The following is a 22024-nucleotide window of genomic DNA, read 5'->3' on the forward strand; positions in this document are numbered from 1 at the left end:
ACCCCTTTAATAGAGCTGCTTAGTGGAAATGTATGCCTTCCAGTTTTCAGTTGTGGCCTGATGATTTTTTTTTCATCATCATCATTTAATTACTTATTAATCACCCTCCATCCACAATGCTCTAGGCGATTTACAAGATAAAATTGTAAAGGATAAAAATACATACATAAAAATATTAATAAAATTAACATAGATTAAAAGCTCTAGTAAAGAGCCAGGTCTTGAGTGCTAGGGTAAAAGGCCCTAACTCACGCATGGCTCTCATATAGGGCGGCAAGGCATTCCATAAGGCAGGGGCAGAAATAGAAAAAACTCTGCGTCTGGTCCTTTCCAAGTGCACTTCTCTAGGACCCGGTACATAAAGTAAGTCGCGTTGGGATGGTCGTTGCGACCTCCGATGATGGGAGAAGGAGAGACGGTCCCTAAGGTACGATGGGCCCTGGCCGTAAAGAGTTTTAAAGGTCAGAACTAGCATCTTATATAAACCACGGTAATCATGATTTGAGGACCTTTTCCCCATCAGGTGAAATGAGATTGCTGTACCAAAATACATAAAATTTTGGGATGATTCTTTGACTGAATCTAATGAAAAGTGTGGCAAATCAGATAAGGATGATGGGCATTTGAGCTGTATATCTAAGTTGCAATGAACTTGGCTGACACTGGAGATAGGAAAAAGCTATCACATTGGTTAAGTAACACACATCTCACAGATGGTATATAGATGATAGCATTTTATATATATTCAGTACGTTTGTACCCCAATCCAGCTTTTTATTGGCATGTTCTTTTAAAAAATCAAAACCTCTTTTTATGGCTCCAGTGTAGTTATTCCAGTCAGTGCTTTACAGCAGCAGTTTCACACCAAGGCTTATTAATCAGACACTGCTCTGTAAACAAGCAAAGCCAAGCAGGGGCTATATATAGAATTGGTGATAAGAAATTTTTGAATTACAAGGTGATAATGCCACCCAGATCTTTTGTGGTGCCTTTATAAACCATATTAGAGACTTCCTGAATGGTCTATAAAATAACAGATTTATCAGTAGCTTAGAGCCAATTTTTAACAATAAGGTATTAGTTGTCTTTGATACTCTGTTCCTCCTGCCTTCCCCATACAATGGACTTGTTATTGTGTAAGGCAATCCACATTCGTTTCACTTGCTTTCCTCTTTTTCCTCCCCTTGACACTGTTTTTCTCTCTATGCCCTTTTTTTTACTAACAGAGAGGTCATTAAAATTTCATAAACTAAGTACAAAACCTGGATTCTGTTCAGGCACAATGACTTAATCCCTATTTTAGGTAAGCCTGATTTCCTTATCACTCTTCTTTTGGATTAGGAGAAACTGTTCTTCAGGAGACTATCTCAAACCCTATCTCAATAACTGCTCATTTTTTAAGCAATTATTGCACTGCTCTGAGTCTCCTTCGAGGTGAGAAGGGCAGGATATAAATATGGCAAATAAATTAAATACATTTTGAGCAAAGGAATATTCAATAGTAGCTAACACAAAACCCCTAATGCTGTAATCTTAGGCACATACACCTGAAAGTAAGTTTAACTGAAATTAATGGGTGTTCTGAGTAGATATGTAGAGGATTGCATCTGTTTAGTTCTGGAGGCACATTTTGATTCTGGTATGTTAAGTGGGATTTCCCTCTTGGATAGTTCTGTGTGGGTCATTGGCTCTAATTTGATTCAGGTGCACTATTGCTATGGCCACAAGATCCTTTACAGGCATGTATACCCATGACTTCATACATGGGCTCTATGAGCAAACATGGTAACAATGGTATGCTAGATATTAGTTTTGTCTCATAGCTTGTTTTCCCAAGGGCTGAAACAGTCACTGGACCTGTAGCAGGATGGTAACAATACACTGGAATCAGATTGCCCACCTTCTTCCTAGCTCTCTGTTGAACTTAAGCATTTAGAGCTAGTGCCTGGAAAGTGATATAATTACCAACCCTATGCAGCTTCTCTCCCAGTAAATTGTCATCTTTTCCCATCTTGTACTGTATGAGTGTTTGGACAGTTTGAGGTGTTTGCAAACCACTATGCCAGTACACCAGGCAGTGTGCCTATCCTATATAAACTAACATGCTGGCTCAGCAGATCGACCAATCTGCCTGCAAATCACTCAGGAAAACAACTTGAAAAGACCTTCAAAGTCTTGTAAAGTAGAAGTGGAAATATTTTTGGTTTGGAATCAGTCCATTTCACAAAATTAGTCCTAGGAAAAAGGAACTGGGAAAAGAGCCAAGACAAGATTGTTCCTTAAGCTGGTTGTCTTTGTCAGGCCCAACACTACCAATTGAATAGGTTTTTGCAGTAACAGTAAACTATATAGCCAGCTTTTTCCAGAACCCAAAGGAATAAAGACATTTGAATTTCAATTGATTAGCAGCGTTTTGTGTGTGTTCATTTATAAAATTATAAAAGTTTCTGAAAAATGACTTCCATGTCTTGCTTTCATGTGGAAGCTATATTATCTAAGTTAAGCTACCCGTACAAATTTACAAACATTTGAGCCTATATCCATTTGCTATCCAAACTAAAGTTGGCCTACTGAAGTAATAGAGTTATATAATTATTTACCATCCAGCAGTTGAATCATTTGATCTAAAGGATGGGAGCCATTGGAATCTGTTCCTTGTTAGTGGGTCAGTGGAGCTTCCTCAGTTTTTCCCTCCAACATTTATCCCAGGTTGTGAACTCTATCCCACAAATAGTTTCACTATCCTGGAAAGTGCCTAACAGTCATACGTGTGAAACTCAAGGCCCAAGGGCCATTCTATGTGTCTTTCAATGCCAGTGCAACATACATTTATACAGTCATAAAATTACAACTGGTCCTTTGAAGGCAACCGCAAGGCTGATGTGGCCCTCAGTGGTAATGAGTTTGACATCCCTGGTCTAAGGACCTCATCACAAAGGCCCATGGATTTGCCATGTATTGTAGTGAATCCATGGGCTCCTGGAGGGGTGGTTAGGTGGGTTGGGTGGTGGTGTGGAGAAGCCATTGCTCCACACTCCTCATCACGTGACTGCCCTACCCCTCATTCCAAGGGGTGAAGCATCGCCATTGCTGATAAGGCATCATGGGAAGGCTCCCATGTTGCAGCAGTGGTGGTGTGCGCCGCTTCCTCTCCTCAGCATGTTGCTCAGGCTGGCAGTCCCTGTGCATCGTCTAATGGGTTCCATGGTGATAGTGGAGAGCAAGTGGCATGCAACAGGCAAATCAGCCCTTGTGATTTGGTAGTATGTCTAAGAGTAAATTCACTGGAAACAAGAAAAGCAGGACATGCAAGTGGATGTCAAGCAGTTTGGTATTAGCAATTTTACAAACTACAGCCCTGAGAACAAGACCAGAGCACAGTAAGACAAATATAGGAAAAACAAACCTTTCGTATGGAACACTGGAGGATCTAGGACAGGGGTCCCCAAACTTTTTAAGCAGAGGGCCGGTCCACAATCCTTCAGACTGTTGAGGGGCCGAATTATCATTTGAAAAAAACAAAACAAACAAATTCCTATGCATACTGCACGTGTCTTATTTGTAGTGCAACAACAACAACAACGAAAGAACAATTCAATATTTAAAAATGAAAACAATTTTAACCAACATAAACCTATTAGGATTTCAATGGAAAGTGTGGGATTGCTATTGGCCAATGAGATAGTCAAGTTAATTAGGATTGTTGTTGTTATTGTGTGCCTTCAAGTCATGTCAGACTTTGGCCGAGCCTAAGTCTAAAATTAATTATTTATTTACTGCATTTATTTACTACATTTATATCCCACCCTTCTCACCCCGAAGGGGACTCAAAGCAGCTGTATGTACATACAATATCTTGTCTGGTCCCTATATATCCTCTGAATAAGGAAATATGTAGGGACCATGTATACCAAACAATTATGAAAGCATAATGCATTTGAAATTGCATGTGGATTCTGGCCAATAAAACTAAGGCCCCTTCTACACTGCCGTATAATCCAGTTCAAAGCAGATAATCTGGATTTTATATGGCAGTGTAGAAAGGGTCTTAGAGTCTGGCTGTTTGATCTTGCTTTAGAGGCTTCCACTATACCAGGTTTGAGGCTCATGAGATGTAACTGCAAGCCTTTGTACTTAATAACCAAGTAGAAAGCACAAGGAGATATACAGAAACAAACCACAGCATTTATATTGATGACACCCCGGCCCCCACATCATTACTTGCACACTGAGACACTTCCCACAGCAGGCATGTATGGAATGCCCCGATCAATATGCCCAGTGTAGCCATCATGATATCAAAATAGTCTATGTTTCTTCCTCCACCAACACATGTAGTATGCAACTTTGCCACCCCCACAAATACCTATAGTTTCAAATTTTAAATTCTGTTTTGATGTGTGGATGAAAGAGGATGTTGGCAATCATAATAGTATGAGAAAGGGAGAAGCAGCAAAATCAGAACCCCAGATGCCCTGCTTCACAGAGCAATGGTGAGTCATATAACCAAACCAAGCCCAAAATAAACAAACAACAGTTATTCAGTTTTGTAGCTTTCCAGGCCATAGCACTTAATACAGCTCCTCCGTGCATGCACACACAAACAAACATACACCTTTGCTTTAAGCATCATGCCCAAGGATATCAGCTATTGAAACCTAGCTTGGAGAAACTGTGTGAAAACAGCAGAGGATTCTTATGTAAGAGATCCTAGGTTCAAATATTTGCGATAGACATCTGGAGGAAAGAACTAGAAAGCAGCATTATAATCTATCCAAGTGTCCTGATCAGTTAATACTTTCAAATAATTGTCTATCTCATTCATGATCAAAAATTTTATAGGCCTCCTCCAAAATATTTTGTATTTGATGCAAAGGATAAGACGGCACCCTCTTTTCTGAGATCTACACACAGAGACTAATTGACTGAATCTTGTTTGAACTGAGAGAGCTGCAGGAAATTGATTATTTTTTTACTGTGTACCCTAAAGTTAGATTTAATAGGGTTTTCTTAGGCAAGGAATGCTCAAAGGTAGTTTTGCCGGTTCCTTCCTCTGAAATATAGCCTCCAATACCTGGTATATCTTGGCAGTCTCCCATTCAAGTATTAAGCAGTCTTCTTAGTTTCCATTATTAGGTGGGATATGGTGGATGGTTATAGGGCATTTAGGTGGGTGGTTATAGGGCATTTAGGCCCCCTGTAACTCCAGAACTCTTTTGCCCAACATGGTCAATGTCTGAGGGATTTGTGGTGTTATCAAAAAAAAGAAACTATTCTAAGCTCTGAAAATGCATGATGCAGGTCCCTCACTTTATCTCATGATAAGGCCAGACATGATGTCTCAATGACCAAGTAAATGTCTCATGTATACTGAGCATCATATTCAATCAGATCCTTGTTTGTGAGTGTTTTGACATCAGTCCCATCCCCATACAGTTAAAGCTGAGATCAAAATGTAAATATATTGCTGTTAAAATCTAGCTGACATTAGAGGCAATGATTTCTGCTATGGGAATTAATTACCCCAGATTTGCAGAGCAGCCTTACATATTACGCAAATAAATAAATAAATAAATAAATAAATAAACAAACAACACATTTTCCCCAAGTTTTTATTAAAAAGTGCTTTTCTTTTCTTTTCCAGTGCAGCTACATCTCTCAGACACACTCTACATTTTCTTTAGCAGTCACTTCATTTGGAATTATTGGTTTTGATGACAAGAGTTTGCATCTGACTTCTAAGAAGTATTCAAAAATGGGTCACGAGGTCAAATTCTATCATGGTGGTCACATCTGTTTTAAAAGCTACATGAGCATGAAAGGTCAAAATTTAATTGAGTAGTAAGTTAAAAAAGGAAAAAGAAATTGTGCCATCAAGATTATGCAAAGCTCTCATTAATGTTTAGTCAAATCTGACATTAGAGATGATTAAATGTTCCTACTCTTGTAATTAAGACTATGAAAATTAAATAAAATTATATCTACGTTCATCCTAATGTTGATATATCTGTAAAGTGTGGTATAAACTGGGGTGAGCAACCTTTTGGACACTGGGGGCTGCATGTGGCATTGACCTCACGTGTAAATACAAATTGTGTCTTGTGGAAGAGGCAACCAGTGTACAGATGTGTACACTAGGCTTGATCGATACATGAAAAATTTGATTCTAAACTCGTTTCAAAACTAGAGGGGGCAGTTTTTCGTTTTTGTTGCTAATAACGAATTTGGCCCCCAAAATTTTTCGAAATTAATGAAAATTCGTTATTTTCTAAATTAATTCGTTAATGGCGGACGCGCATGCGCGGTGGCCCAAAAACAGCCCGAAGGGGGGGGACTTAGGGGGCTCTCCCGCCCTCATTTTTTGAGTGATCTTCTTCAAACTTGGTACAGTGGTAGAACACATTTAACACTGATAGCTCACCAAAATGTGGAACGTTTCCCTTATCCTCTGATTTTTGGCAAATTTTCATAGCTTTTATAATAAACCATTTTTTAATAATTGCAGAAATCTGTTCCTGGTTTGAAAGTCTTATTTCCTGTTAAATTGGGTTGTCTTTACTGTGAAAGTCATTGTTCTACTTCAGAAACTTTGTTTTTGTGGCTGAAACTTTGTTAAATTGGTGTGTGTGTGATATATATTGTGTATATATATATATATAGTCCCTGCTTGTGTGTGTGTGTGTGTGTGTGTGTGTGTGTGTAGGTAAAGGTAAAGGTATCCCTTGACGTTAAGTTCAGTCATGTCTGACTCTGGGGGTTGGTGCTCATCTCCATTTCTAAGCCGAAGAGCCAGTGTTGTCCATAGACACCTCCAAGGTCATGTGGCCGGCATGACTACATGGAGTGCCATTACCTTCCCAGAAACACCCAGAAAATGGGAATTCCAGACAGGAAACAATCAGGGCCAGCTAATACCTCCCAACAAAGGATTCCCCCAGGTAGGAAGCAGCCAGGCTTTGAAGCTGCAAGGCTATTCAATGCTAATCAAGGTGACCAATTGCAACATTCACACTTGCCTCCCACAGACAAGAGTTCTTTCTCCCACCCTGGACCTTCCACAGATATATAAACCCCACTTGCCTAGCTTCGCACAGACGTCAAAACCTCTATGTCTGCCACAGATGTGGGTGAAACGTCAGGAGAGAATGCTTCTGGCACATGGCCATAGAGCCCGGAATACATACCACAACAGTGTGATCCCGGCCATGAAAGCTTTCGACAACACAACCACAGTATCCATTCAAGTTCATGTAGCGTGGTATGGACTGGAGACCTGTATTGGGGGGAGGGAGGGTGCGAATCTGGGCCCCTGGGAGCAGCCGAGGACGGGCCTGGCCCACACCCCCTCGCATCCCGGGCCTCTTCCTCCTCACCGCCGGGCCCCTCTCGGTCTCTCCAGGCCTGAGCTGAGGCGAGGCGGCGGCGGCGGCCATTTCCCCCCTCCGTCTTCCTCCTCCTCCTCGGCCTCCTTCCCCCTCGCCCCCTCCCATTGGCTGAGCCTCCCATTGGCTGAGGGGCAAAAGGAAAGGAGTTTGGGTGATTTGCAAAAGCTTTTTTTTTCTTAACGAAAAAAACGAAGAAATAAGAAAAAACGGCCTCTCGCGATTCGAAACCGCGATATCCAGACGTGTGGACAACCAAGGTTCTATATTGCTTCAAAACAAACGAAAATAACGAATTAATAACGGGTAACGGGAAAATCGAATTATTTGAGCAAGCCTAGTGTACACACAGGGCTATAGCCAGAAAAAATATTTCGGGGGGGGGGGGGGGGTGTTGAAACTTTTTTTAGTGAATCGTAAAGAGTAGTTCCATAACGCAAAATAATTTAGAATCAGGCTCCATTGATAAACTTCAGTGGACATTCAAGACAGATAAACTTCAGTGAACACTCATGGGGATTTGGTTAATCAGTTAAAATTTATGAGCAAACCAGGGTTTTTAAACCTGAAAAATGGGGGGGGGGCTACAACCTTGTGTACACATCTCAGTAAACATATCTTCTTCCAGGCACATTCTTACATTCCCCCAAATCCTCACTAAGGCCCCTTCTACATTGCCATATAAAATCCAGATTATCTGCTTTGAACTGGATTATATGGCAGCATAGACTCATATAATCCTGTTCAAAGCAGATGATGTGGATTATCTGGTTTGATAATCTGTATTATATGGCAGTGTAGAAGGGGCCTGAGATGGCTTTTTGATCCATTGTTACTAAAGGCTGAAGTCCAGCTTATCAACTCAGTTGCAGTGAAAACTGTGTAAAGTTTTACCAGTTTTGGAGGCTACAAAAGGAGGAAAAAAATCTACAGGCAAACCTTACGCATGTTGGTTGTGATTGTTATCCAATCTCCTGGGATAAACCATAGTCAGATTTTGTAGTTCATTGATAATTATGATATAGCTAAACAATTTGATACGTTATTGGCGGTATGCACAAATGATCACTGCCCTAGAGCAATGGTTGAAATTTCACACTTTTAACAACTGCAATGGGACTGGATTTCATACAGCATTTGTCAGTTCATAGCAATACCAACACAATAGAAGGGGACAAATGGGTAGAGCTACCTGGGGAAAAGGTTTGTTTGCTTTCTTTAACCAAACCTTAATTACAATCACTCTTCCATTTCTCATCAAATTCATAGGAAGTGCAACATTGCCTAGATCAATTACAAACAGCTCCAGGCCTAGTCAAGATAATTCCTTAAGGAAATGTTGCCTTAATTTTCTTTTTAATAGGCCATGTGAGATCATTTTCAGACATGCATTTATATTCCATGTACTATTTTTGAATTATGATTACAATCAGTACTAGGAGTGGAAAGAGCATTTAAAAAAATAAAAACTGTGTTGAGAAATGTGTTTTTTTTTAGAAAACACATTTGGTTACTTTGACAAACTCGAAGTGTGGACCAGATAGAATGTTTGCAGTTTGGGTCATTTTCTGCACAAAATTCACATTGTTTGGTACAGAAAACAGAATTTCATTCAGAAAACAATGTTTATGTAAAAATAGTATTTTCTGCTTAGAAACTATAGCCTCCTTACAGAGAATGCTATTTTCTCTGTAAAGGAAACCCATGTGTGAATTTTGCACAGAAGTTCTAAAAATCCCAAACTGATAAGATTCTTCCCCATTCAGACTCTTCTTGAAGTTTCACTGCACTAAAAAAGAGGTGTTTTCAGCCATTTTGAATATTTTATTGAAAAATAATACTGAATAGTATTCTGAAAGAAAAACATATATGCAAATTCAGCATTGAATAAGTCCCAAACTTTGCAAAGATGTTGAAAACTGTACAGTTTTTGAAGACTTTCTTTCAATAAGAATATTGTGCATGATTCCTTTGAAAACACAATTAGTGAAGAATTACATCTTTAAACAATACCCGTCAATAATTGCTCTGGAATTCAATCTTTGTGTGGGTTTATCCAGTACAATTGAACACTCAACGTTTCCAGACCAGTGCATACTGATAAAGCTATGGCCCTATTATGAGATAAGGCATTCCCCTTTATAAAAAAGAAAAATGGATCTGTCTATATCAGTCCCTATAGTTATATAGACAAGACATTGACCATACAGTTTTGCCTATCAGAAACATAATGTTAAAATGAATAATCCTTTACAACTGGCAACTTGCCTAGTTGGAAGGAAAAGTTTTTTGAAGTTTGGAAAATCTTGAGTGAAAGTAAGAGAACTGGACTTCCAGTTTTAAACAATGGTCTTGGTTGTAAGGTCATCATGGTGGGAGAAGTAGCAAGTATAATTACCAGATATTTTCCCCGGTTAATAAAATGTTCAAGGCAGTTGTTATTGTCTTCTGTCTTGTCTGCAATACACACCAGAGTACATTTAAGTGAAGCCTGGCACAGCTTTTAGGTTTCCTGTCATGAGTCACTGCTTGGTATATTTTGAACTGTATTATTTCTGAGTCTAGCAGCTGCTGATATGATTGCATGCTGGGCTTTAGGCAGCAAAACAGAACAAAGCTAAAGAGCCTGCAGGATTGTTGACCTGTGATGTCAGAGACATTGTTTTGAAGTTGCAGGTATAATTATGAATGTGTCTAGGTTTAGTATTATCATAAAGCAGTGTTAAATGTGTACAAAAGCAAAATACTGCATCCTGACTGACTATTCCCATTTTCTAAATTAACCATGGATCTTTGGCCCATGACTTATGTGTTGTGATGTGTTTACACCAGTGGGAGCTGGCTCTCTGGTTTGTTTCTCCCACACTGGGGGCACTTCCACACAGCCATATAACCCAAAATAACAAGGCAGAAAATCTCACAATATCTGCTTTGGGGGCTCTTCCAGGCAGCCCCTATACCCCAGGATCTGATCCCAATTTTTCTGTTTATCCCAGATTATCTGGCAGTGTGGACTCATATAATCCAGTTTAAAGCAGATAACCTGGCATAAAATCCTGGGACATAGGGCCTGTCTGGAAGGGCCCTTAGGCTCCTTTCACACAACTGAATACAATCCCACATTTTCTGCTTTGAACTGGACTATATGGCAGTGTGGACTCAGATAACCCAGTTCAAAGCAGACACTATGGGATTTTCTGCCTTGATATTTTGGATTATATGGCTGTGTGGAAGGGCCCTGAGTCTACACTGACATATATTCCAGTTCAAAGCAGATAAAGTGGGATTTTATTAAGCTGTGTGGAAGGGGCCTGAGTCTCAGAAACAACTCTGAAAGAATACTTTTCAGGGGAGATCTGGAACAGCTGCTGCCAGGTTTACATTGAATGATAAATACATAGATGAAAATTCCATAGTTTGCTTGACCATTCCAATTGCAAAAGAGCATTACTAGTCAGAATGCACAAGCACACTGATTTGTCCTTAACAATTTGAAAATTTGTTTGCCTTCTGTATCCAGGTTTAAAGCTATGATAGCAGTTCAAAGGAAGAAGGACACAAAAATGTTAGGAGAGAAATAAATAGATCTATTATGTTTAACTTTGTGTTCCACCTTATTGGCACAGAACTATTTCAAATAAATAATTAGCTAAATAAATACCACTTTGTTTGATTACTTGACTGCCCTCAAGCTTTGTGTTATAAGCCTTTGATTACTAGCATATATTTTAGAGGGATGCTGAGCACCAAAGAAACTGTTTTTCAAAATGCTCCAAGCACATGCTTTACACCATCTCAGTACTTTGGGATATAATGGCTTGCTTACAACCACCAAGTGAGTTAGTGGGATGAATGCAGATTTGAATCAAGTACTTCCAGTACTGTGCTGCTAGCTGCTACACTAAACCATTGTGATGATAGGAGATGATAATGGAGATCTGACAATATGTATGCTTAAAAGAAATTGCTATATTGCAGTATCTCAGTCTAGATAATCTTTTATTTAACAAAACCATATTTCTCTTGACTAAGAAACAATAAGAGAAGACAGTCTGAATGTCATGTCTAAATGGTTTACAATTTACAACAAATATAAATAATGCAGTGTCATCAAAACTGAAAAACCTTTCAGAAAAAACCAACAAGCATTAACATCCAGTGCAAAGCCACACTTTAAATTTACAGATAATAAATAAAGCAATAAATAATGGTGACCTGTCAGTTAATGTTTCCAGCTCTAAGATGCAAGAAGAATATAAAGTGAAAGTATGAAAAATGCATGGGGAAACCAGTTGCATCAAATAAACTTTATGCAAAATTGTTTCTTTGGCTTCTGTCTCATAGGGAGGGACAACTGAGTCCATCTGTCTCATAGGGATGGACAAACTTTGATTCCTTCCCTATACCATTTAGAATTCTTATCTACCCAAGTTGTTTTAGGGTTGGGAGAAACTGTTTTAGAATTAGGAAATAATCTAGAAGTGGATTTATGAATTTGTTTTAAAAAGTCAATTCCTGTTCCTCAAACAGTCTTGCAAGGTGTAAAACAATATATAAATAAAGGTGAAGGTTTCCCCTGATGTTAAGTCCAGTCGTGACAGACTTTGGGGGTTGGTGCTCATCTCCATTTCTAGGCCGAAGAGCTGGCATTGTCCATAGACACCTCCAAGGTCATGTGGCCGGCATGACTGCATGGAGCGCCGTTACTTTCCCGCCGGAGTGGTACCTATTGATCTACTCACATTTGCATGTTTTCGAACTGCTAGGTTGGCAGGAGCTGGGGCTAACAGTGGGCGCCTGGGATTTGAACCTGGGACCTTTTGGTCCACAAGTTCAGCAGCTCAGCGCTTTAACACACTGTGCCACCAGGGTAGTGTTTAGGGGTGTATTTTTCAGATCAAGGGAAGTTGTAGTACCACTCTATTCTATTTCATCTGATCCGACCTGCAGTACTATGTCCAGTTCTGGGAACCACTGTTCAGGAAAGCTGAAACATATTCAGATGAAATTGATTGAAACTAAGCTTTAGGAGGAATAGCTTAGGAAACTAGATATGTACAGTTGGAAAGGATTCCAAGGACCATATATTCCAGCCCCCTGCCATGCAAAAATACAAAGAATTCCTGAGAGATGGCCCTCCAACCATTATTCAGACACTACTAAAGAAGGAGAGTTCCATGTTTTGCTGTAGTCCATACCAACAACTCAAAATACTTCTATAGTTACATTTCTTTGTACTCAACACTGAATGACTATATTTGCAAGAATTTTTCAAAGGTCAAGCTATTAGCCTAACTCATCTAGGCAATCACTCCAAGAAAATAAGCCAAATAGGAAAGCACCTGCAAAGAATAAGGGTCAAATGAGATGTTAAGTGGAATACGTATGCTTTGTGATTAACATATTTTCTTTTTCGCAATAGGGTTTCCTCAGAGATATGTGCTTGAACCTTCAGGCTGGCTGATTTAAGTTTGTGTTTATCTTCTAGTGACCAATGATCAAGCAAAGCACACTGAATTCAGGGTAGCCTGCTGAGGATTAGTGTGTGCTATTGCAAATACATCACTTTTAAATGCAAGCTAAAATCTTGTCTTGTTTGATTCTCAAAACTAACCGAGTCAGTTGTGGTGCACCAGTTCAAGAATGTGCCCTATGATTTAATCCTTCAATGTCTGGGTCCAGCCTTTTAAATTCCCTGCACACTAGATACCAGCTTCTTTTGTATCATTTATGAGCCATAACAAAAGCTAAAGATAAGGGAAAAGATGGAATGGAACACACATAGCTTGTAACAAAGCAATCCTTTTTCAATTTTAGATTATGATGTGATACCACTAACCTGATTTGGAGCCATGTAAGCATTGGTGTGGTGCCTCCTCCAAATACCCAGACTGTGAAGAATACAATTAGTAAGGTGGTTGTAAACATCATTTGTTTAGGTTGAGATTCTGTGTCCCGAATAGCCAGTGCAAAGGCTATTGCACCACGTAAACCTTCAAAAGACAGAATGGGGGAAAATCTGTTTAAAAGTGGGCATCCAATCTTCACAAAAGTTCTTTTAGAACCTTCCTACTGAAGGCCTTTTGAATAAATGGTTTGACTCACACTGGCAAGTCTTTCCAAGAATTTAAAATCCCGATTTTGCAAACAATGAAAATTCCCCTTTCATTTGATCAAAGGTTTGATCAAATGCAAAACATACATGCCGAGCAAACTCTAGTTTTGGAAATGAAGTAATCAGACGTGACTTAAATCTGACAAAGATAGACTTGATCCAAACATTTCACACCAACTACACTTTTGATTTTGAAATATAAACAGAGATAGAATGGTCTATACAAAATGCTTTTATTTTATAGAAAAAAACTGGAATTGATCATGACCGCTTTGGACTCCATTGATTAATATTCTACCAGCTGGTTGATAACATTTCTGAGCAGGACGTTTGGTCAAGTTATTCTTATAACTCCAGATTTTTTAGATTTCTTTTCTAAAGGCTCCATACTCTATTTGATTTGGAAGCTAAGGGAACTCACCAATAAAGGGAACTCACCAATGAATTCCAGGTGTTGTAGGCTATATTTCAGAGAAAGAAACTGGCAAAGCCATCTCTAAGTAGTTCTTGTTTAATAAACCCTATGAAATGTATGGATTACCACATATAACCCAACATATAACTTGAAAGGACAGAGAGGCATAAACCCATGTCCACAACCTCTCCCCTTCCAAATGTAAACCGAAAAAGGAAAGAGAGAGCAGTCTTTAGATGTTGGCTTTACTTGTACAGATGCTCTAATACACATTTCATTCAATCTCACTACTGATACCATTGACAATGATATTTTTCTGCATTGCCTTTCCAAGGTGGGATGAGGACACCACATTTGTTGTTATCAGAATTCAGTTTCCAGTTGGGATTTTAAAGACCACTGATTCGTTCCATTATATGTGACATTGGAGGGCTCTTTTGTTTTCTGTGTGGTTTAAGTGCTTCATGCACCTTGTGAGGGAGGAAATTCAGAAACTTTGAGTAATGTATCATCAGTGTTCAGATGTGCTCTTTTCTAAGATGCAGGGATCTGAATTGTTGATAAGAATTTGTAATGCACTGGGTGAAAGTCAATAAACTGAAGCTCAATTCATGCATGATAGAAGGTTGGAAAGTGTGCTTATCTGAGAGTGGGTGCCAATTCCCATTCTTGATAACATTACGTTTCCGGGGATATTCTGAAACCTTGCTTTGCCTTTGAAATCCTTTGTGAATTCTATGAACAAAACCCACTACAGATTGTAGTTTTAATCAGCAGGAAATTACTTAAACCAGATTAAGTCTGCAGTGTATATTTATAGTATATTTTAGGAAATGTGGTGGTTTTTCCCCCATGTGTTAATGAGAACCAGAAACTCTGAAAGACTCAAATCAAAATGGGAAGTAAAAATCAAAGAAGTTACTAAGTAAAAAATGTTACCAAGTAGATTTAATAGAAGGTACGTAACTGCAAAAGAATGCAATTTGACAGAATTCTACATTGAATGTTAAGAGGCAGCCCTCACATTTGTGACTTCATATCGATAATCCCTTATATAGGATCTTGGCACGTAACTTTTGAAACTAGACCATTCTGGCATTTTATGACCATCTGTCCTCTCAACATTTGATGACCAAACACACATGGTGGAAATTTGCTTTGGGGTAGCCTTGAAAATCTACTTGAATAAAGAGCACAACTCTTCACAGGGACTTTGAAATCTGCATGCGGTTGCATTATCTATTTATTCAGCTGCCTCATTGAATGCCTTTATGTTAGAAGGTTCGCTTTTCAAATGTGAATGCCATGAAGATTTATTATTGGAATGTACAGAGGACAGTATTCTATAAACAATAGCACATCAACTGAATGCTTAAAGGGCAATTATTTGATTAATCCTTTTTAGAAATGTATGATTTTTTTTTTGGGTATGTGGCTCTTTAGGGGGAAAAGAAGAAACAATGCCAAGCCATTTCCATTTTAGATTTTTATGTTCCTTGTGTAGAGAGAATAACATTTCATTTATGCTATGCTGTTTAATTCATAATGCTATAAACTTTACAATGTTTTAGGGAGGGACATACTCTGTTGGAATGAAAAGAAAAATATCACTTCAGGTTTCATAATCCCAGGAAGCCATGTTTTTGGCATTTTGGCTCATTTAAGCCTGTGGATCAGGCTTGGAGACAATGCTGATAGCAGCTAAGAGACGTAGAAGACACTGAAGCCAGAACTGTCAGGCTGATAGCTTTAGTTTAACCCTTTCCTCAGGGTGCTCTAAATGTGGGAGCTCCAGAAAGAAGTTGCATAAATGTTGACACCACACGTACACTTCTGTGTTGTCAGAATTTTGACAGGATTTTGACCACATATTAGTATATGCATAAGCAGTAACTCAGTCCTCTATGTCTGTGGTAGCTTGTGGATTCCGTGCTAATGTGGTGGTGAATCGCTTCTGGATTTTGGTTCAAACATCAAACATTTTGGTTCAAAGTGATGTCTCCTATTTTTCAAATGGGTTAAGCATCCTGCATAGTTTCTTTCAATGTGGAACTAAAATATGTAGTGGCTCCATCAACCCACTGGCAATGGGAATCAGAAGAAACCACTGACAGGGATCAAATGTTCTCCAGGATGAGGCCTTTCTTGCATTATCTGACCAAATGGTAAAGAATGCTTTCACCATCTAAGTGATAATAAAATGGTGAAACCAAGGGAAAATGATTCCATGCTTGATCATACTGAAGTATAAATATTCAATAGTATTGCCATACCTTCATATTACAAATAGTCAAGAGTGGGGGTTCATGGATGGGGATGGGGAGGTGGTGGAACTGGGGAAAATACTTGTATTTTGATTGTGCAATATCAAAGACTGTACGTTTCTATGTGAGATATATATATATATATATATATATATATATATATATATCACAATAAAAAACTAAAAAAAGATTATTTTCACCACACATTAGGGCCAGACTTATTATAAATGATAACAGTAATAATAAAACTTTATTTGTATCCTGCCCTATCTCCCTGTGGGGACTCAGGGCAGTTTACAACACAAAAGGCAAACATTCAATGCCTATATAAAATGAAAACCATAAAACTTTAAACAAAGAACAATACTAAACATTATACACTAAACTAAAATAAGCAATTATATTAAATAACAACCATTAAAAGCCAGCTGAAGTAGAGTGTCATACCAGTCCCATTCCATTCTTGTTAATCCATGCTCTGGGATTTATTTCTCCTCCTCATCATATGCCTGGGAGCAAAAATAGTTTTAAGTTGTTTCTTAAAGCAGAGTAAGGAGAGGGCAGTTTTGATCTTTTTGGGGAGGGCATTCCACAGATGAGGGGCAACCACCGAGAAGTTCCCCTCTCTCGTTCCCACCAGCTGTGTTTGTGATGGGGGTGGGACTGAGAGCAGGGCCTTCTCAGCCGATTGAAGGGCCCAGATGTTTTGTACAAGGAGATGCAGTTAGTTAGATAGCCTGGGCCTGAAGCATTTAGGGCTTTAAAACTAATGACCAGCACTTTGTATTTAGCACAGAAGAGAATTGGCAGCCAATGGCGCTGCCACAATATGGAAGTGGTTCTCTCCCTGTGTGGAGCCCCAGTTAAAGGTCTGGCTGCAGATCTTTTTACCAGTTGAAGCTTCTGAATTATCTTCAAAAGCAGCCCCACGTAGAGCGCATTGCAGTAATCTAAACGGGATGTGACTAAGGCTTGGACCACTGTGGCTAGATCTGGTGCCTCAAGGTACAGACATAGCTGGTGCACAAGTTTTAATTGTGCAAAGGCTGTCCTGGCCACTGCGAACACCTGAGGCTCTAGGATCAACAGTGAGTCCAGGATCACCTTCAAACTGTGTAACCCCATCCAGCACAGGCTGTAACCCTATACCCCGATCTTCCTTATGACTGACCAGGAGTAGCTCTGTCTTGTCAGGATTCAATTTCAATTTGTTAGCCGTCATCCAGTCCATTACTGATGACAGGCACAGGTTTAGGGTCAGAATTGCATCCTTGGCTTTTGATGAATAGGAGTAATAGAGTTGGGTGTCATCTGCATAAATATGACACGAAACTCCAAAACTCCAGATAATCTCACTCAGCAGTTTCATGTAGATATTGAACAACAAGGGAGGCAAGATACAGCCCTGTGGGACCCCACTGACCACCGGCCAGGGGGATGAACAGGAGTCACCCAGCACCACCTTCTGGGTCTGATCCCCAGGAAGGAACGGAACCACTGTAAAACAGTACCTCCTAGTCCCATCCTGGAAAGATGACTCAAAAGGATACCATGGTCGATGGTATCGAACACCGCTGAGAGGTCCAGGAGGACCAACAGGGACACACTCCCCCTGTTTAGCTCTCTTCGTAGATCATCTACCAAGGCAACCAGTGCCATCTCTGTTCCATGACCAGGTCTGAAACCAGATTGAAATGGATCTAGATAATCAGCTTCATCCAAGAAACTTTGGAGCTGAGAGGCAACCACCTTCTCTAGAATCTTGCCCAAGAAGGGGAGATTTGAAACTGGCCGATAATTTACCAATTGAGTGGGATCCAGTGCCGGTTTCTTACTACTGCCTCCTTGAAAATAGCTGGAATTACGACTTGTGCCCTGGTAGCATCTTCACCCACTCTGCCAGTTCCTCCTGGCCTGCTTAATTAGCCAGGAAGAGCAAGGGTCCAGATAACAAGTGGATGCCCTCACCTCTCCCAAGATCTTGTCCACTTCATCAGGCAGTACAAATTGGAGCAAACCCATTAAAATCAGACAATCAGATGCTTCAGTTACATCCATGGAGACTGCATCAATACTGGCATCTAAGTCAGAGTGATTTTATCTGCAAAGAACCTAGCAAATTTATTTCAATGGACTGTCAATTGGTTAGGGATCCCTGCCTGGGCAAGGTTTAACAGTCCTTTGAACTCGAAACAGCGCTCTCAGGCGATTTTTTGCAGAGACAATGTTGCCGGCAAGAAATGATTTCTGTGCCATTTTCATTGCTTGAGAATAGGATCTTAAATATGCTTCAGCTCGTGTTTGGGCAGATTTGCTTCGAGTACTCCGCCAACACTGCTCTAGTATCCTGGTAAATAGGTCTGTATCTATCCACAGACTGACTCAGTCCTATTATGATCATATGTAACTGTTGCCAGACCACTTCAGGGACAATTGAAACAATGGGAACATAGAAATCTGCCTTATACAAAGTCATATTATTTCTCCATCTGTGCTATTATGGCCCATTTTGGCTATCAGAAGCTCTGCAGAGCTAAAAACAGAGATGTTTCTCCTTATGTTTCTTGAATGACAAAAATAACATGGGAAATGTTAGGAAATTGACACTAGGACAGGATATGTGCTATACCACTGTGTTTCAGTCCCTAACATAAGCAGTGTTCCCTTCCCCAGTAATATTGATTTAATATAAATAAAAAGAATTCTCATCTCTCACTGTTCAGTATTCAAAGCTGAACTAAAATCTTTGTTACAAAGCAGCTCCATTCAACAAGCATGCATTCACAACTACAACGTAATGAGCAATTTAAAAAGGAACTTTAAAGAAATGTTTGAGACAATGGTACCTTATAAAAACTGACTTTTAAGCTGCACTGTGGAATAGCTTTTACAAGGTTATAACAAAGGTAACATTATACACCTACAGAGACTAAATAAAATAGCAAAAAGATAATGTTGGAGTAGAACTAGATCCACAAATCAAACATTTCCCATAGAGTGGTAATAAGTACGCTAAGCGTGAGCCAAGGGTATGGCATATTTACAAAAGCACTCCCTCCTGGGGCCTTGATATACAAAAGAAATAGCTGTATTTTGCCCCATGTGAAAAGGCTTTTAAAACACGCCAACATTATTATTTTCTGGAAAATAGGAAGCAAATTGTAAATCCCATGTAATGGGCAAGTCCTTTAAATTAAATCAGTAATTCAAGCAAGATGCCAAAAAACTTTATAGATATGAATTTTATATCCCCCCCCCCCCCCGTCACTCTAGTGGGGAGAATACAGTAACCTGGATTTGTTTCTCCAACCAATAAAATGCAGCTGCATCTAGAAAGTCCTGAGGTGCCCTTTGAATAATGCAGAACCATACCAAGAAAGCCCACTTGGGACCTGCAGCAAACCTTCTGTATCCAGATGAATTTCCCAGAGCTGTCAGGGTAACCAGCGTGTAATAATAATTCAAATTAAAATCTCCCTATAAAATAGGATTCACAGCTCTATTCTTATACATTTGGGTTGTAATTCACACCACTCTTCATCAAGAAAACGTTAAAAAATTCCTTAAGTTCACACTTCACATTGTGTTTTCTGCTTTGCCAGAAAACTAAAGGCTTGCAAGATGCTTAGAACGTCAAAACTATATTGCCTTTACTTCTAAATGTACAGGGCCCCGTGGTAGCCACTAATGCACCAACAAAAAAGTGATAATGCATCGCCTGAAAAAGGAATAGAAAGGAGTGCACAAACATACATAACATTACAATATTCCACATGGATAAGTTTACATTGAAAATAGTTGCTATAATTTATATAGAAATAAACAGCATATCCTCATAAGGGTTGCCAGATGGAAAATTGGTGAGGAACTTTTAATGGTTGTGTAGAAGAGGGAATTTCGGCAGGTATGTCACTCAATGATATAACAACACATTCTCTGTTTTTATTCTAGAAACTTTAATATCCCCATAGATGGCATGAGTCCCCATCGGTGACATGTATTCCTACTCAATTGCCAACTGTTGCTAATTGTTGTTGGGCAACTTCCAGGTCCCTGTCTGCCCTTTGTAGTATTGTTTATTTCAAAATTGGATTTGACAACTGTATGACTGAAAGTGCCTCCAAATAAAATATTTTAATCTAGGGGCCTTAGCTCCCAGTGGCACAATGGGTTACGCCCTTGTGCCAGCAGGACTGCTGACTAAAAGATCAACAGTTCAAATCCGGGGAGCGGGGTGAAGTCCCACCTGTCAGCTCCAGCTTCCCATATGGCGACATGAGAGAAGCCTCCCACAGGATGGTAAAACATCAAACATCCGGGCATTCCCTGGGCAACGTTCTTGCAAACAGCCAATTCTCTCACACCAGAAGCGACTTGCAGTTTTTCAAGTTGCTCCTGAACGAAAAAAAATTCCACACTAAATTTCCCGTTTTTTTCACCATTTTCTCACACTGGCATAATGGAGTTCCCCGGAGGTCTTCCCATGATGAACAGCCACTTCTAGTGGCTGTGCATGCAAATCCATCACACCAGTGTGAAAAGACAAAGAGAAAAACCAGATTTCAGGAGTCAAATATCCCCCAACTCCTGATTGAAGATAGTGGCAAGAAGCAGAGGAAAGCAGGGAAAAGTCATGGGATGGCTGGTCATCCCCGAAGATGGATCTTGATGGGGTAGTTCGCATTCCCATTATTAAAGATAATTTCTCCCACTTTACTCTGCTCCCCCCCCCTTTTCTTCTTGCCCCTGGGATAAAGTCATAAAATAAATAGCCAGTATTCCTCTCCACATACATTCAGCCTGCATGGATGAATTCATGAACATCCCCTTTTTCACACAGGGCCTGTATGAACTTAAACTATTATACCCTATAATCCAAAAGGAAATCAAATATTTCAGTATAAAGCAAAGGTCCTCAAAGCAGAGGGTCGGTTCATGGTCCCTCAGAATGTTGGGGGGCTGGGCTATCGTTTGAGAAAAACACAAATGAATATGCACACTGCAGGTATCTTATTTGTAGTACAAAAATATGAAAGAAAAATACAATATGTAAAATGAAGAACAATTTTAACCAACATAAATTTACCAGTATTTCAATGAGAAGTGTGGGCATGCTTTTGGCTGTTGAGATAGTCAAGTCATTTAGAAATGTTGTCGTGTGCCTTCAATTAGTTTCAGACTAAGGTTTAGGGCAGGGCCTTGGGAAATTACCTTGAGGGGTGCATCTGGCCCATAGGCATTAGTTTGAAGACCCCTGTTCTAAAGTCTTTGGGCAAGAGCTTTCTGCTGAAGACATGGCACAATAAATATTTACTGGGTGATTCTCTAGATGTCAAAAGTAACTTTCAAAAGGGGATAACTTCCTAGTATCTGTTCATAGAATTGTACCTATGATAACATTTTGAAGAATGTTACTTCCATTTTCCTGGACACATTTTAATATTGCCCCTCTTAACTCATGGGAGCACATTTAGAAATTTAGTCATAGTGAGATTTTCCTGACAGAAATAGTTAACTAAATTCACCCTTAATTGCAGATTCTCATTAAGCCCTTTTTGATGGCAGGGCTTTATGCATAGCCATTTCCTGCCCCTGCTCTCATTATTGCAGAAGTGAAAGGACAATATTTTGCAATGCTTAAGCCTGCAAAGTTTGTTTCTTGTCCATGGAAAGTGGTTGTTTTCCTTAATTTGCTTCCCAAAATAGGGCTCAATGCCAGGGTTGTTTATTCTTTTGTCTTTTTGCACTACTATAATTGTATTGCTTCATCACACCTAGAACACAGCAATTATGGAACTAATTGAATTCCCCTTAACTTAGAATGTTATACGTAGATTAGAGATCCTTT

The 22024-nt window shown here is 39.5% G+C and overlaps 1 protein-coding gene across 1 annotated transcript in view; it reads right to left on the reverse strand.

The window, feature by feature from the left end:
- slc9a9 (solute carrier family 9 member A9) overlaps positions 1 to 22024 on the reverse strand; it is a 373122-nt gene that overhangs the window by 140344 nt on the left and 210754 nt on the right. The window contains exon 12 of the mRNA XM_008106200.3: positions 13222 to 13375. Within this exon, the coding sequence (XP_008104407.1) occupies positions 13222 to 13375 (154 nt within the window). The remainder of the gene's footprint in view (positions 1 to 13221; positions 13376 to 22024) is intronic.

Source organism: Anolis carolinensis, chromosome 3 (assembly GCF_035594765.1).
Source record: "Anolis carolinensis isolate JA03-04 chromosome 3, rAnoCar3.1.pri, whole genome shotgun sequence".
Classification (NCBI taxonomy): domain Eukaryota; kingdom Metazoa; phylum Chordata; class Lepidosauria; order Squamata; family Dactyloidae; genus Anolis; species Anolis carolinensis.